This window comes from Choloepus didactylus, chromosome X (genome assembly GCF_015220235.1).
Source record: "Choloepus didactylus isolate mChoDid1 chromosome X, mChoDid1.pri, whole genome shotgun sequence".
Classification (NCBI taxonomy): Eukaryota; Metazoa; Chordata; class Mammalia; order Pilosa; family Megalonychidae; genus Choloepus; species Choloepus didactylus.
In genome coordinates this window covers 150,503,314-150,518,259 of record NC_051334.1, presented here as the reverse complement: position 1 = coordinate 150,518,259, position 14,946 = coordinate 150,503,314, and the positions used below count along the sequence as shown (strand labels likewise).

Genomic DNA, 14,946 nt, shown 5'->3' with positions numbered 1-14,946 from the left:
GAAGAGGAGCTACGGCCAAGAGGGACACTTTGAAGAAAGCACAGGAGCTGCAGACGAGAGATATTTTGAAGACGGCCGTTGAAAGCAGACTCTTGCTCCAGAGAAGCTACGGGAGGACAAATACCCCAAGTGCAACTAAGAGTGACATTCTTGAGGAACTGCAGCCTAGAGAGGAACGTGCTCGGAGAAAGCCATTTTGAAACCGGAACTTTGGAGCAGACGCCAGCCACGTGCCTTCCCAGCTAACAGAGGTTTTCCGGACACCACTGGCCATCCTCCAGCGAAGGTATCTGATTGTTGATGACTTACTTTGGACACTTTATGGCCTAAAGACTGTAACTGTGTAACCAAATAAACCCCCTTTTATAAAAGCCAATCCATTTGTGGTGTTTTGCATTCTGGCAGCATTAGCAAACTATTTGAGGTGAAGGGAAATTTCTAGTAATGGATGGTGGGACGGTGATAGCATTACAACGTTCTAAATGTGATTAATCCCACTAATGGAAGGCTAGGGAGGGGGTGGAATGGGAAGATTTAGGCTGTATATATGTTTCCACAATTGAAAAAAAAAAAAAAGACAGTCTAAATAGATGAGAATTGAATGCCAAGGATGAACCTGGATGGGATTGGAGGATGGAGGACAGGAGGCTCAAAGGGACACAGTTGAGACATAAGGAAAAGGAAATATAGAATGTAAGCTTTGTATCATTGTTGAATCTCTTGTACTTCTTAGCTGCACTTAATGGGATTGCATGAAAGAATGTTCTTGTTCATGGGAAGTGTATATGTGAATTACAGTGTTTGTTCAAGGATGTGTGCAGCTAGCTCTCATATGTTCAGAAGACAGAGCAATAGATGATGGATGATAAATAGGGAGGGAGGGAGGGAAAGAAATAGCAGTGTGACCACATGTTAACATTAGTGGATCGGGGTATCGGGGGGGGGGGGGTCAGGGAATGCTGGAGTTCTGTGTATGAGGTTTGTATTGTTTTTGCAACTGTTCCTATAACTTTGAATTTATTTCAAAATAAAATGTACAAAATAAATAAATAAATAAATGTAGGAAAAGAGGAAGATTAAAAAAAAAGATTAATGCATTTAACTACCTGGAACAAAGTATTATAGAGGAAAAGCATGATAAAAAGTGAAACAGAAAGTAATAAAATTGTACATAACGTAATAGATAATTTGTCCTTTTGATAAAATTAACCCAAAAAGGGAACTGGAGAGAGGAAGGTAATTTTTTTAAATTAGGGAATGACTGAATAATCAACAGCACAGTGATATAATATTATATAGCTATCAAAAATGTCAAATGTATATACAGAATGATCACTTAAACATTAAATGTGAAATAGAATCTACACGTCTGTATGAAAGCAAATCTTCATATATTAATAAATGAAAGTAAATTAGAATATGAATAATTTCATAACTATTAAGTTCTTTGCTCTATAAAATTGGTGAAAGCTCAAATTAACAATTATTTTGACAGTTTGCATTAAAACTGATCCTTATTAGTTCCAATTATGATATTTTAAAGTTTATCTGAAAACTACATGTATTCAGATAACTGTTTATGAACAAGATTTGAGTTTCAGTTATTTACTAATAACCAAAAACCTAAATGTCTGTTCTCAGTAAACCATCCATGTGCACCTTTTATAATTAATTCTATGAAGAGAAACAAAGTTTCTCTATAGAGTTTTGTAAGTTAAATTAAACTTTATTAAGTGTGTATATTTCTTGAGTATAGTATTTATTCAATTAAAAAAGCCATAGGTTTAGCCTACACTGTAAAGCCTAAATGCTTCTATTGTCATAAAATTATACAGAAGAAACATAATTGGGATATGACATGGATATGCCTCATACTTTTTACTCTTCTGCTACAAAACAAACACAATCAATAAAATTTTTAATAGACAACAGTAACCAAAATAATTCAATTTGCTAAAGTGGATAGTGATTATATTGGGTCACTCAAGTAAGAATTTTATAAGCACACAGGAATTCATATTTTAATGGCAACTATATAAATATAGTGGAAATTAAAATCACATAGTCAGGGTTTATATCGTAATTTTTGTCCAAATATTTTATTATATACTATTAAAAGAAAATGCAGCAGAAAATGACTCAAGACAGAGTTTAAACTCTTAGGTCTGAACAGATAGATCCCTAGTTTTCTGACTAGTTTTCCTGACTAGTTTTGACTAGTTATTACTTTTCTAATAAGCAGAGTTAGAAATATATTTTAAAGATATAATTAGAGAAACGGGGGATATATTATATATAACTCACTAAAGTTAAAATGTACAAATAAACCAGGACACAATATTACCTGCATAGCACTCTTGCCCATTTTAACAACTTCAAACAACATCATGTTTTCCACTCCATTCTGTTGGTGATGACCGTTCATTCGGTTTGGACCAGAAGGAGGTTTTCCTCCTCCATTTCCACCTTTTCCCTTTTCTCCTGGGCCTTTTTTGCCTTTTTTACAAGTCTGCATGAAGAATACAAGTTAGTAAAGTTATATCACTATCCTTGAGAATTCAAAATAAAGCAACAGCAGAAGCAGTTGACATAGTGCATTACTATATCACACTTAAACTGGACCTAAAGGAGAGTGCCAGCCCCATATATTGTAACAAACTCATATGGTTGTGACATAGCCTCTTTATAGCATCAATTTCTTCATTTATTCTATCACATGCCTTACATGACATTGTAGATTTCATTTAAGAGCACTGCCTCTGAAGACAGAGTGCCTAGGTCCAAATTTCTGCTTCTCCTATTAGTTGAATAATCGCAGGCAAGTTACACTGTGTTTCAGAGAGATTTTCTAATTTTTAAAGTGGGGATAAAACTGTGCCTGCCTCATAGAGTTGCTGTGATAATGAAAACACAAGGTACTTAGTGACATACCCAGCACTTAATTAAGTGTGAAAAAAATATTATTGCTATTATCATTACTGTAAAATGAGAATATATATATATAAAGAAGCTCAATAAATGTTGCTTGAATGTAAATTTGCCAGAAAGCCCAACTGGAATAGCTTATACAAAATCCAGATCTGTATCAAAGCACTCGAAATATCAACAAAGTCTGAAAACCACTGCAAAAAAGATCTGCAAGGTAGACTCTTGAGAAATTCCTGGAAAAGAGTAAATCAGGGTGGCTGCCCCCAAGCCCTATAGTCCCCTTTGCTGCTTTAGGGTACAGAGTGGAGGGAACAGCAAGAATAACAAAACTGGTATCAAATAAGAAACAAACTTTTTCAACACATTAAGTTGATTTGCATTGTTAGTCTTATAATTCATTGAAGTGCTTTGAACAAGGAATTCTGAATTGTATGAATGGGTATATCAATCTCATTCTTGTCCTAGGCCCTCTCTCCAACACTTCTTTATCATGAAATTTCAAATAATGAGTACCATAGAAACAAAGCCATTTGATGAGGCAATACTAGGAATGGAAGCTTCATAAACTAGTGAAAAGTTGCCTACATGCCTCAGTTACAAAATACCTCCCACAGCTTTTATACCTAGTTAAAGATAAATGAGCCACTCCCTAACTCATTTCTAAAATGCTGGGGAGTTAGATTAAAATCTTTTACAGAAAAGGTTTGCCAACCCCTGGATTAGATCATTTTAAGCTCTCTTTTGGACCTATGCATTTCGATATTCTAGACCAGGGGCCAGCAAACTTCCTGTAAAGGGCAAGATAGTCAATATTTTAGACTTTGTGAGACACATACCATCCATGTCACATATTCTTTATTTGCTTATTTTTACAACCTTTAAAAAATGCAAAACCCATTCTTAGCTCACAGACAGTACAAAAACAAGCCATAGTTTGCTAACCCCTTAATCTACAGCCAGTTCTACAAACTTATTTCCACTAATAGCCTGCATGTTTCTGTACTTTATTCCATAAAGGGTCCTTCCTCCTATTTCAGGAGTCCAAAACCACCCTGCTCTTAACAACTAGCTCAAACCACTTTCCAATAATTGAAAAATATCACTTGCTTATTTACATTAGTTTCTTAATGAAATTCAGTCTTTGTGAACCTGTTATTAATTCCTAATTGTAGAAGGAAGGGCTTTTGTTCCCAATTAAAGGAATTTCAGAGAGAAGGGTATAAGAAAAGTGTATACAAAGAGTATACCCAAAAAGTATAAAATGTTCATATTAATTAACATGGAGTTATATACTTGCAATTTATCATATGCTTTAATATTCCCCGTCAGTATGAAAAACTAATCAGTACAATTAAAATGGCTCAATGATGAAGCAGGTCTGGTTAAGACAAGGGCAAGCCAGGCCAAAGGGTAAAGGTTGAAACTGATTGTGTTTTAAAACTTCAACTTCCATATGAGACCAAGGGAATAGATATCTATTTGGTACAGGATCTAAATTTTCTAAACGGTACAACTCTACAGTCGATTTGTTCAAACACCACAATTGCATGGAACTTTGAATAGGAAGTAAGATACAGTCAGTTAGTATAGGCTGGAGTGAAATAGTGACACATCCCAGAGTAATTTGGGCAGATAATAAAAAATATATTTACAGCCTCCCCCTCCCCAGCCCCGAGGATCTGGGGGAAGGTGCGGACGTGTTGGACATCCTCACCTGGACTGGTGTTGATGTTGTCACAAACATGGGGACTGGCGGTTTGATGTGCTGAGCCCTCGATCATGGGACTTGCCCTTATGAAGCTCATTACCACAAAGGAGAGTCTAAACTTGCATGTAATGGTGCCTAAGAGTCTCCCCCTGAGTACCTCTTTGTTGCTCAGATGTGGCCCTCTCTCTCTCTAACTGAGCCATCTCGACAGGTGAACTCGCTGCCCTCCCCCCTATGTGGGACCCGAGTCCCAGGGGTGTAAATCTCCCTGGCAATGCAGAATATGACTCCCGGGGATGAATGTGGACCCGGCATCGTGGGACTGAGAGTAACTTCTTGACCAAAAGGGGGATGCAAAATGAGACAAAATAGTTTCAGTGGCTGAGAGATTTCAAATGGAGTCGAGAGGTCACTCTGGTGGATATTCTTATGCACTATATAGATAACACCTCTTAGGTTTTAATGTATTGGAATAGCTAGAAGTAAATACCTGAAACTACCAAACTCCAACCCAGCAGTCTGGACTCCTGAAGAGAATTATATAATAATGTCGATTACAAGGGGTGACAGTGTGATTGTCAAGACCTTGTGGATCACACCCCATTTATCTAGTGTATGGATGAGTAGAAAAATGGGGATAAAAACTAAAGGACAAATGGGGTGGGATGGGGGGATGATTTGGGTGTTCTTTTTTCAATTTTATTTTTTATTCTTGTTCTGGTTCTTTCTGATGTAAGGAAAATGTTCAGAGATAGATTGTGGTGATGAACGCATAACTATGTTATCATACTGTGGACAGTGGATTGTATACCATGGATGATTGTATGGTGTGTGAATGAATTTCAATAAAACTGAATTTAATAAAAAAAAAAATGGCTCAATGGACATGCTGTGCTAGAGAAAACAAGGTGCAAGGAATTACAAATAAACGTAATAAGCTTGGTACAGTCTTGTAGAGGCAAAAATATAAAATTTCTTAAAAAGAACTTAGGAGGTGGTATGTATATTGGGTTAAGAGCAACATCTTTAATCAGACCTGGGTTCAAATCTTTTAACCACTGAGCCTCCCAGGACCTCAGTTTCCTAATCTATAAAATAGGGAGGTTATCTAATGCAGAGTTTGTTTAAATACTAAATTAGACAACATATGCAAAATTATTAACACAATACATGGAACATACATTGTATAGTATAAATAAGCAATTGCTCTTATTATAATAAATCTTTATCCGACCTCTAACACCTCACCCACAGAAGTGGTTAGATATAATCAACCAAACTATGACACAAAGATATTGGGGAGTCTTCTATTCAGATGTCACCCTGGGTCATGCCCCAAATTGTAAACTAAATCAAGGCCAAATGTAGATTTAAAAAAATGATTTTCTAATAAAAACTGAATTACAGCTGTCTTTAGATAAGGCATAAGTTAACATTTTTGTACACATAACATGTCTCTCTCTTGAAACTTCTACTTTTTAAGGGACTAAGAAAGGATACGAATTTATGTAACACATAGATTATGAGCACTCTAACAAAATATTGCAAGAACTAGTTAAATACATTATGTTACATAAATAAAATGCAATGGCCATTAAAAATGATAGAGTACCATTTACTGATAGGAAAGTTGTTCAAAACATACTGTTGAGTTTTAAACACATATTCAAAATGGTGTGCATAGTTATGATTCCATTTAAGTAAAATTTCATGTACATTTTTATACATAGGTATATGTATAAAAACTACGTTCATCAAAATGTTTAAACTATAAAACAGCTCTGAGTCAGGATTTTGGGAAAGTTTTACTTTGCTCATTGTATTTTCTGTAGTATTTAGATTTTTTTAAGTAAATGTATCATGAGAAATTATAAATACTAAATTCATTTTGGGAAAAAAACGATGCACAAAAACAAGCCATCTTTTGCACAATGTATTTAAACACACAGAGTCAAAGGTATTTTCCAAACAATTATAATGATTTAACCATTCACACCAAGTTATCCATAATACTCAGGCTACCCACTCATACTCTAAACTTACATTCTATTAACAAAGAACTTAATTTTGTTAGTTCTTATCCTTGACATTACTTACATCAAAAGTAAAACAACAGTCATAAACCATTAGATTTACACTGGTTATATGTTACATTTCAGAGTGTTTGAAAATAAAAATATATATTTATTGCTTTGCTTTATAATTGACTCTTCATAGGAAAATTAAAATAAAGCCAACAGAACATCACATTTTGCACAGTGTACTGCTATTTACCAAATAAACTATTATAAACAATGACGTATTAATTTCAACTTTACAGCAGAAGAAATAATCAGAAACTATTTTGTCTAGAAGCCAAACAGACCCCATGTATTCAGAAGGCTTATCATATCAATCAGCAAAAAATAAGTCATCTTTAAAAGATAAAAGGCCTAAAATAATTGAATGTTTACATGATCTTGAGAACGACAATAAAGTCACAATTTTAGTACATACTTTTCCTTTCCCTTGCTTTTGGTTTTTTCCTTCAAGGTCTTCGAAATCTGTGTCAGAAGAAAAATGTGTCTCTGACTCCCTGCAACAGAAAGATAAGCAAATATTTAAATCTTCCTTACAAATGTAGATGGAGTTCCTAATTTTTACCACATTTTCTAAAAGAAATGCTTGGTTAATTCATTGCAAAACTACACATCAGCATAAAAGTAATTAAGATTCTTCCCCCAAAACATCATACTATAGCATATTACCAAAAATGCAAGATTACATAACTACTTGCAAAAACAGTAATCTAAAACACAAATATCAAAACATTTTTTAAAGATTTCATTCATTTTCAACCAAAGCATAAAAAATAACCACTGGCTCTCAAAAATTTAACCCTAGGAACTGTGGTGTTGCATTATAATGGCTGGTTTCATTTTCTAGTTCAAAGTCCATATTGCTGAGAGAAAACTTTTTAACACTACACATTCAGTGAATTCAATTACGGAATTTCAGCAATATTAAGGATCCTCTGACTTCTACTTCACTCAAAAAATATTTATAAGTCTAGGTGTAAGTCACTATACAAAACATATATTTCTGAAAGAGTATGTATAAAGCATATTTTTATAAACTAAATAATTTGAAATACAGTAGGGAAGTGTCCTAATTGATCAAAATCCTTTGTGAAGTAAAGAGATCAATTCTAGTGCTAAGTAACTGTATAAACTTTGACAAGTTACAACCGCTCAAGGCCTCCATCTTTTCATCTTTATAAACACTGTATCGCAGGAAAACAATGAAATATTTAAAGTTCCTTCAGCCTCCAACATATAAAACGATAGTACTAAGAAGCTGATCCTTGTTTGGGTTGGGGGGGGGGGCTGCAAATAATCTGGACTTTCTCACACATAAGAAAGAATGCTGATTTAAATATACATGTATGATGCTTCCTGTATGTGTAAACATAGGTCTGTCTAAACAGTAACAACATACCCTCATTTAAATGCTTAAGGCAAGGCACACTTATTTGGATCACACTGGATTTTAGAATTGAGCCAGATGCATCAAAAATAAAGGTTTTACCACCCTAAATGTGTTACGCTTAGTACCAGAAAAGGTAGTCTTCTCTAACTCAATTTCTTCTGTTTCCATTGTTACTGCTACAATAACCAGTTGTCCACAGGCTGTGAGGTAGGAATACTTTTCTAAAGTAATGGTAAAAATGCTAGTAGGGGAGGCAGGGCAAGATGGTGGCGTAGGGAGGTGTGGAATTTAGTTATTCTTCTATAGCAACTACTAAATAGTCAGGAACAACTAGTAAATAGTCTGGAACAACTATTTGGGGGACATCCATGACCGCACACACATTGTACACCAGTCTGGAATGGGAGAAAGGACCAAGACCTCAGCATAGAACTGCAAGTAAAGCTCTCAAAACTGCAGAGGCGGTGCCCCTTCCCCACTGCCACAGCAGGCTGAGTTGGAACAATTCCATGTGGGAATAAGAAGTGATCTCTGCTGAGAACAAGGGAAAGTAACTCAACCAAGCTACAATTGTGGCTTGAATTAACAAATCTGGTCTACTGAATATAAGCTATGAGCACAGATAAACACAGAGCACGCAGTAAAGGAACTCTGAGGTCTCAACCAGCACACAGAGGAGGCGGGGCTGACAGAAAATATAATAATAATAAATAAATAAAAAGAGAGGCTTTTAGAGATGGCTGAGCTCAGAATACTGGAAAATGGCTGTCTCTCAAGAAAAGGGTCCCAAAGAATCAGGTAGCAAAACCAGCTCTTGACGAGAGAAACTTGGGGGCTGGGGATTGGCTCTGAAAAGGGGATTTCTTTCTTTTCTTTTTTTCTCTCATTCTAACTATTTCATTAAAGAAAGCCTCAAGCATTTTCAATTGTCAGTGCTGACCCAGGCAAGCATAGTAGAGTTAAAATAATCAGCAAGGTAAAAGAAAAAGTCAAGTGAAGTAGATAATTCCCAAAAGGGCATATCTTCCCTAATAAAAGGTGGGGGGGGGGGGCAGGGCCCAGCTCAAGTGGCTGACCTCCCTCAGAGAAATCAGACCCCAGGGGGAGGGGCGTAGGACATTAAACAGCTTAAGCTTGGCTTCTGACCACCCTCATCTGGAACAGGGAGAAGGTCTGCTGAGATTTAAAGGCACTGCAGCTCCCCACAGCTGACAAGCACCACCTGCTGGGCAGGTTAGGAAAAGCACAGAGTCTAGAGGCCTAACAGAAAAGTCTGACAATCTGCTGGGGCTCATCATCAGGTAAGCTTGATACTGATTAAACCCTCCTCCTGAGACCTGGGCCCATCTGGTCTGGGAAAATCTGACTGGGGTAATCAAGGAAACCAGATGCCTAGATAACAAAAAAATTAAGAGTCATACTAGGAAAACCAAAGATATGGCCCAGTCAAAGGAACAAACTTACACTTCGAATGAAATACAGAAGCTGAAACAACTAATTAAAGATGTTCAAACAAATACACTAAATCAAATCAATGAGCTGAAGGAAAATGTGGCAAAAGACATGAGGAATATAAAGAAGACACTGGGTGACCATAAAGAAAAATTTGTAAGCTTGAAAAAACAAATGGCAGAACTTACGGGAATGAAAGGTGCAAAAGACAAGATGAAAAACACAATGGAGATATACAACAGCAGACCTGAAGAGGCAGAAGAATGGATTCATGAAGTACAGGACAGATCATCTGAAATCCTACACACAAAAGAACAGATAGGGAAAGGAATGGAAAAATATGAGCAGTGTCTCAGGGAACTGAATGACAACATGAAGCGCATTAACACACGCTACATAGGTGTCCCAGAAAGAAGAGAAGGGAAAGGGGGCAGAAACAACAGAGGAAATAATCACTGAAAATTTCCCATCTCTTACGAAAGGCATAAAATTACAAATCCAAGAAGTGCACTGTACCACAAACATAATAAATCTGAATAGACCTACTCCAAGACACTTTGTAATCAGATTATCAAATGTCAAAGACAAAGAGAGAATTCTGAAAGTAGCAAGAGAAAAGCAATCCACCACATACAAGGGAAGTGCTCAATAAGACTATGTGTGGATTTCTCAGTAGAAACCATGGAGGCGAGAAGGTAGTGGCATGATATATTTAAGATACTGAAAGAGAAACACTGTCAACGAAGAATTCTGTATTTGGCAAAACTGTCCTTCAAAAATGAGGGAGAGTTTAAAATATTTTCAGACTAACAGACAGTGAGAGTTGGTGAACAAGATACCTGCTCTACAAGAAATACTGAAGGGAGCACTAGAAGCAGACAGGAAAAGACAGGAGAGAGAGGTTTGGAAGTTAGGGGCATGTATGACACCAGAAGGAAATTCAGAAGATAAATACTGGGACTGAATAACTTAGTGAAACCTACAGTGGTCAGTGATGGTGATTAAATGTACTAATATAAGAATGTTTTTACACAAAGGAGAACAAATGAATGTCAACATTGCAAGGTGTTGAAAATTGGATGATATAGGGGAAAAAACACAATCAATGCAAACTAGAATCTATAGTTAACAGTAACATTGTAATATGTTTCCATGAATTTTAACAAAGGCAATATACAAAAGCTAAATGTCTATAAGAGGGGGATATAAGGGGATTCTTGGTGGTGGTGTTATATGACCTTTTCATTTTATTTTATCTTTTTCTTCTATCTTTTATTTTTTTACTCATTATTTTTCTCCTCTTCCTCCTTTGCGGTAGAAATGGAAATGTCTTCATACAAATAGTGGTGGTAAATGCATAAATATGTGTTTATACTAGGAATCACTGATTGTTTACTTAGGATGGATTGTATGGTATGTGAATAAAACTGCTAAAAAAATAAACAGAAGGATACAAGTGCTGGAGAAAATGTGGAGAGAGGGAGGTATGTATTCACTGTTGGTAAGGAAGTAGAAAGGTGCATTCCATAAGAGATGTTTATTTGGTGCAAAATCTATATTTTCTCTAGCACACTATATAACTTAACTTGTATGGTTAATTTACACAAATACCATAATTACATGGAACCTTGAATACAGAGTGAAATCAGGTTGGTTAGTACAGGTTAGTGTGAAACCCTGACACATCCAGGAGTAATTTGGGCAGAGAATTAAAAAGTATTTGCAAAGCCTCCTTGAGGGATTGGGAAAAATGTGGAAATATTAAACTTCCACATCTGGGGAATTCCTGATATTCTCGCAAACATTGGGGACTACCAGTTTAGTAGGCTGAGCCCTCAATCTTGGGGCTTACCGTTATTAAGCTTGTTACTGCAAAGAAGAGGATAAGCCTACTTATAATTGTGCCTAAGAGTCATCCCCAGAGAACCTCTTTTGTTTCTCAGATGTGGCCTCTAAGCCAACTTGGCAGGCGGACTCGCTGCCTTCCTCCCTACATGGGACATGACTCCCAGGGGTATAAATCACCCTGGCAACGTAGAACATGACTCCTGGGGATGAGCCTGGACCTGGCATCATAGGATTGAGAAAGCCTTCTGGATCAAAAGGGGGAAGAAAAATGAAACAAAATAAAGTTTCAGTGGCTGGGAGAGTTCAAATAGAGTTGAGAGGTCATTCTGGAGGTTATTTTTATGCATTATATAGATATCCCTTTTTAGTTTTTAGTTTATTAGAATAGCTATGAGGAAATACATGAAACTGTTGAACTGCAATCCAGTATCCTTGATTCGTGAAGACGAGTGTTTAAATATAGCTTATACAGTGTGAACGTGTGATTGTCAAAACCTTTTGGCTCATACTCCCTTTATCCAGTGTATGGAAAGATGAGTAGAAAAATGGAGGAAAAAAGTAAATGAATAATAGTGGGGGAGGAGGGGTATGGGATGTTTTGGGTGTTCTTTTTTACTTTTATTCTTATTCTTACTTTCATTTTTTGGAGTAATGAACATGTTCAAAAATTGTGGTTATGAATGTACAACTATATGATGATACGTGAACAATTGTACACTTTGGATGTGTGTATGTCATGTGAATATATTTCAATAAAAATGCATTAAAAAAAAGCTAGCAGGAATAAAATTAATATCTATAGCACTTACCTACAAAGTAATTTAAACAGTATATTAAAGATAGTGTCAATCCTAACTATGTTCAATAATGTTGAAAAGAAAGTGTCTACAATAAATGCCATTTCTCAGAAGTACTGCACCCCAAACTGAATGACTACTATAAGGATAACCCTGAAACTCATGCCTGTTACATCTTAAGATTGTTGTCATCAATATTCTTTGCACATACCCCTATGGCCTTGCAAAAAATTGAAAATGTTTAAAAATATCTCAGTGTATCATAACACTTCTTTCTTCCCAAGACATATGTGAGACACCAGCTCTTACAAAGCTTGGTAACCGCGGTCTGTAAACAATCACTATTCTTCCCAATATTCCAATGGCTCAATTATACTCTTAATCCTCATCTCCAGGTTATCCCAAAGTAAAGAATGAACCATCAGCATTTCAATTACTAATGGTAAAAGTCTTTTGAAGAAAGCTGAAGTGAATAATCAAGACAGAAATCTAAAATACCTCCAACTAGAGAAGAAGCGTTCTCCAGAGGCTTTCTTTCTCCAGTGCTTTCCTGGGCTTTTAAGATCAAAAGAACAGAACGGAACAGAACAAAACAAAACACATCTACCCTAGGTAACATACCACGATTATGGACCATATTGGGTTAACCGGTTAGTGGCTTGAAAGTTCATGAGTCCTCTATCACATGACTGAATCTTCCACTCCTTTCTCTTTCTCATCCCCTCTCCCCCACCCAATCAAATGCTGTCTATTCTACCTACGCATCAATTCCCTCTTATCCATTATCCTATTTCACCAGGCCTATTACCTGAAATAGTCTAATAGCCTAGTCTATGATGAAAACATTTTTAGTCGTCTCTAATCTTAACTAACGTATGAGATATTTTATAATAGTCTCTTCAAAACATTAACTCATAAGGGCCTAAGTCTCTAAATAACTCCTCATAGAATCTAATACAATATCCTATTTACATCGGATACTTAATATTTTTAACAACGGTAATAACTGTTACAGAAAAATTCAAAACTAAGAATATATGAAATCCTCATGAAAGATGCTGGTTTTAGGAAACCTTAATGCCTTTGATTGATAATTTGATACTAATCAAACCAAAATTTAACTTTTTTTCTCAGACTATCCCTCATCCTCCCTCAAAAATACAAACCAAAGGAAAAACAAGAAATGTTCCTCAAGAATGTAAAAACAGACTATACACTGTGATGAGAATCACACTTAAAATCATTCTTTGAAATATTAGCAGTGTAATCCCAATAGACCCAAAATCTCCACTGAAGGTAATATTATTAAAAATAATAAAACTTACATACCATTCAAAGCAGACACTGGCTACCAATTATGTACAATGGTTTCTATCACTTGTTTTCAAATTTTTAGCATCCAGACTCTCTATACATGAAGTCTTATACAGACCCTAATATGAAGTATATTATATATGTATATGTATGTGTGTGTGTGTGTGTGTGTGTGTGTGTATATATGAATATATGTATGTACAAAATAAAGTTACAGGTTCCACAGGCAGTTTAAAGGTTCACTTTTCACTGGAGGCATCTCATGAAACTGGAGCTTGGTATGAAAACCACTGTTACATATAGTATCTCAAATTCTTTCCCACATCAAAAAGCAAGGAGTAATTAGAATAAAAGTTGACTAAGGAATATAGGTAGCTTTTAAGACTAGGGTAAAGAAAACACCTGTGTTGAAATCACTTTATGAACCAATATGCATGTAACTTGATCTGCAAAAAATATGGGTAAGTTCCTACCCTCTTAAGATTCATTTTAGTCTACACCATTTTATTTTATAATAGAAATCTAACACTATGTTCTAAATAATACTGCATAGTATATATTCCCTACTAATGAAAATACCCTTAACTCTGAAGAATTTGATGGTGCTCCCTATAAACAGTTGCTATTGCAAAATCAAGTACAGAATCATAGAACTGAACAAAATTCATAAATTTTACAGTATATAAATTAAAAACAAAGTAAAAACACAGTACACACACAAAAAAAATATGTATGGAACAACTACTGCTACAGAAGCCAGTGAGTTTTGATATAAACTGTTTCAAAATATACATACTATCTTATATCTTCTCAAGCAAAAATTAATTTTAACTGAGTTCATTAATACATTTCCCATTTTGTGGAAAAAACAAGTAATTCAAATTACCATGATCTAGTTTACTTACTGTAGTAGATTAAAATCAGTTGGTATTTCTGGAGCTGCTATCATTTCTTTATCATCTTCTGGAACACTCCAATATCAGAAATAAATTCATATATTTACGTGGGTAAAATGATGATTTGCTTCTTCTTCTAAGCAGATGATACCTTCAAAGGGGGAAGGGGACCATATTTATTATAAATGCACCAAAAATATTGGGTGAGGGGGTAATCTATTCCCAAAAGCTAAATTCCCCAGAAACCTGGTAATGTGTTTCATTTAGTAAATAAGAATTTCTTCTCCTTCCACTTGACTGTTTTTTATAGATATGGATTTGTTACAACTGTTGTGGTCCCAACATAACAAGAGACAGAAAGAAACTTGTACCTCACACAATTATTTTTTTAATGTTACAATTCTGTAGCCTGACTTAAAGATTATGTAAATATATATGTATTATACACATATACCCTAAATAGGAACAGGGTGTGGCTCCTTTATTGGTCATGAAATCCCTGTGTCAAATTTAAGCCATAATTCGAGAGGCCTGC

The 14,946-nt window shown here is 35.5% G+C and overlaps 1 protein-coding gene across 5 annotated transcripts in view; it reads right to left on the bottom strand.

Moving 5' to 3' along the window:
• The window catches only part of STAG2 (stromal antigen 2), a 221,514-nt gene that overhangs the window by 93,165 nt on the left and 113,403 nt on the right, over positions 1-14,946 (bottom strand). For all 5 annotated transcript variants that reach the window (XM_037822197.1, XM_037822201.1, XM_037822198.1 and 2 more), the window contains exons 2-4: positions 14,421-14,562; positions 7,133-7,211; positions 2,345-2,509 (exon numbers count right to left, since the gene is read on the bottom strand). In XM_037822197.1, coding sequence (XP_037678125.1) covers positions 2,345-2,509; positions 7,133-7,211; positions 14,421-14,464 — 288 coding nt within the window. In that variant the 5' untranslated portion in view covers positions 14,465-14,562. The remainder of the gene's footprint in view (positions 1-2,344; positions 2,510-7,132; positions 7,212-14,420; positions 14,563-14,946) is intronic.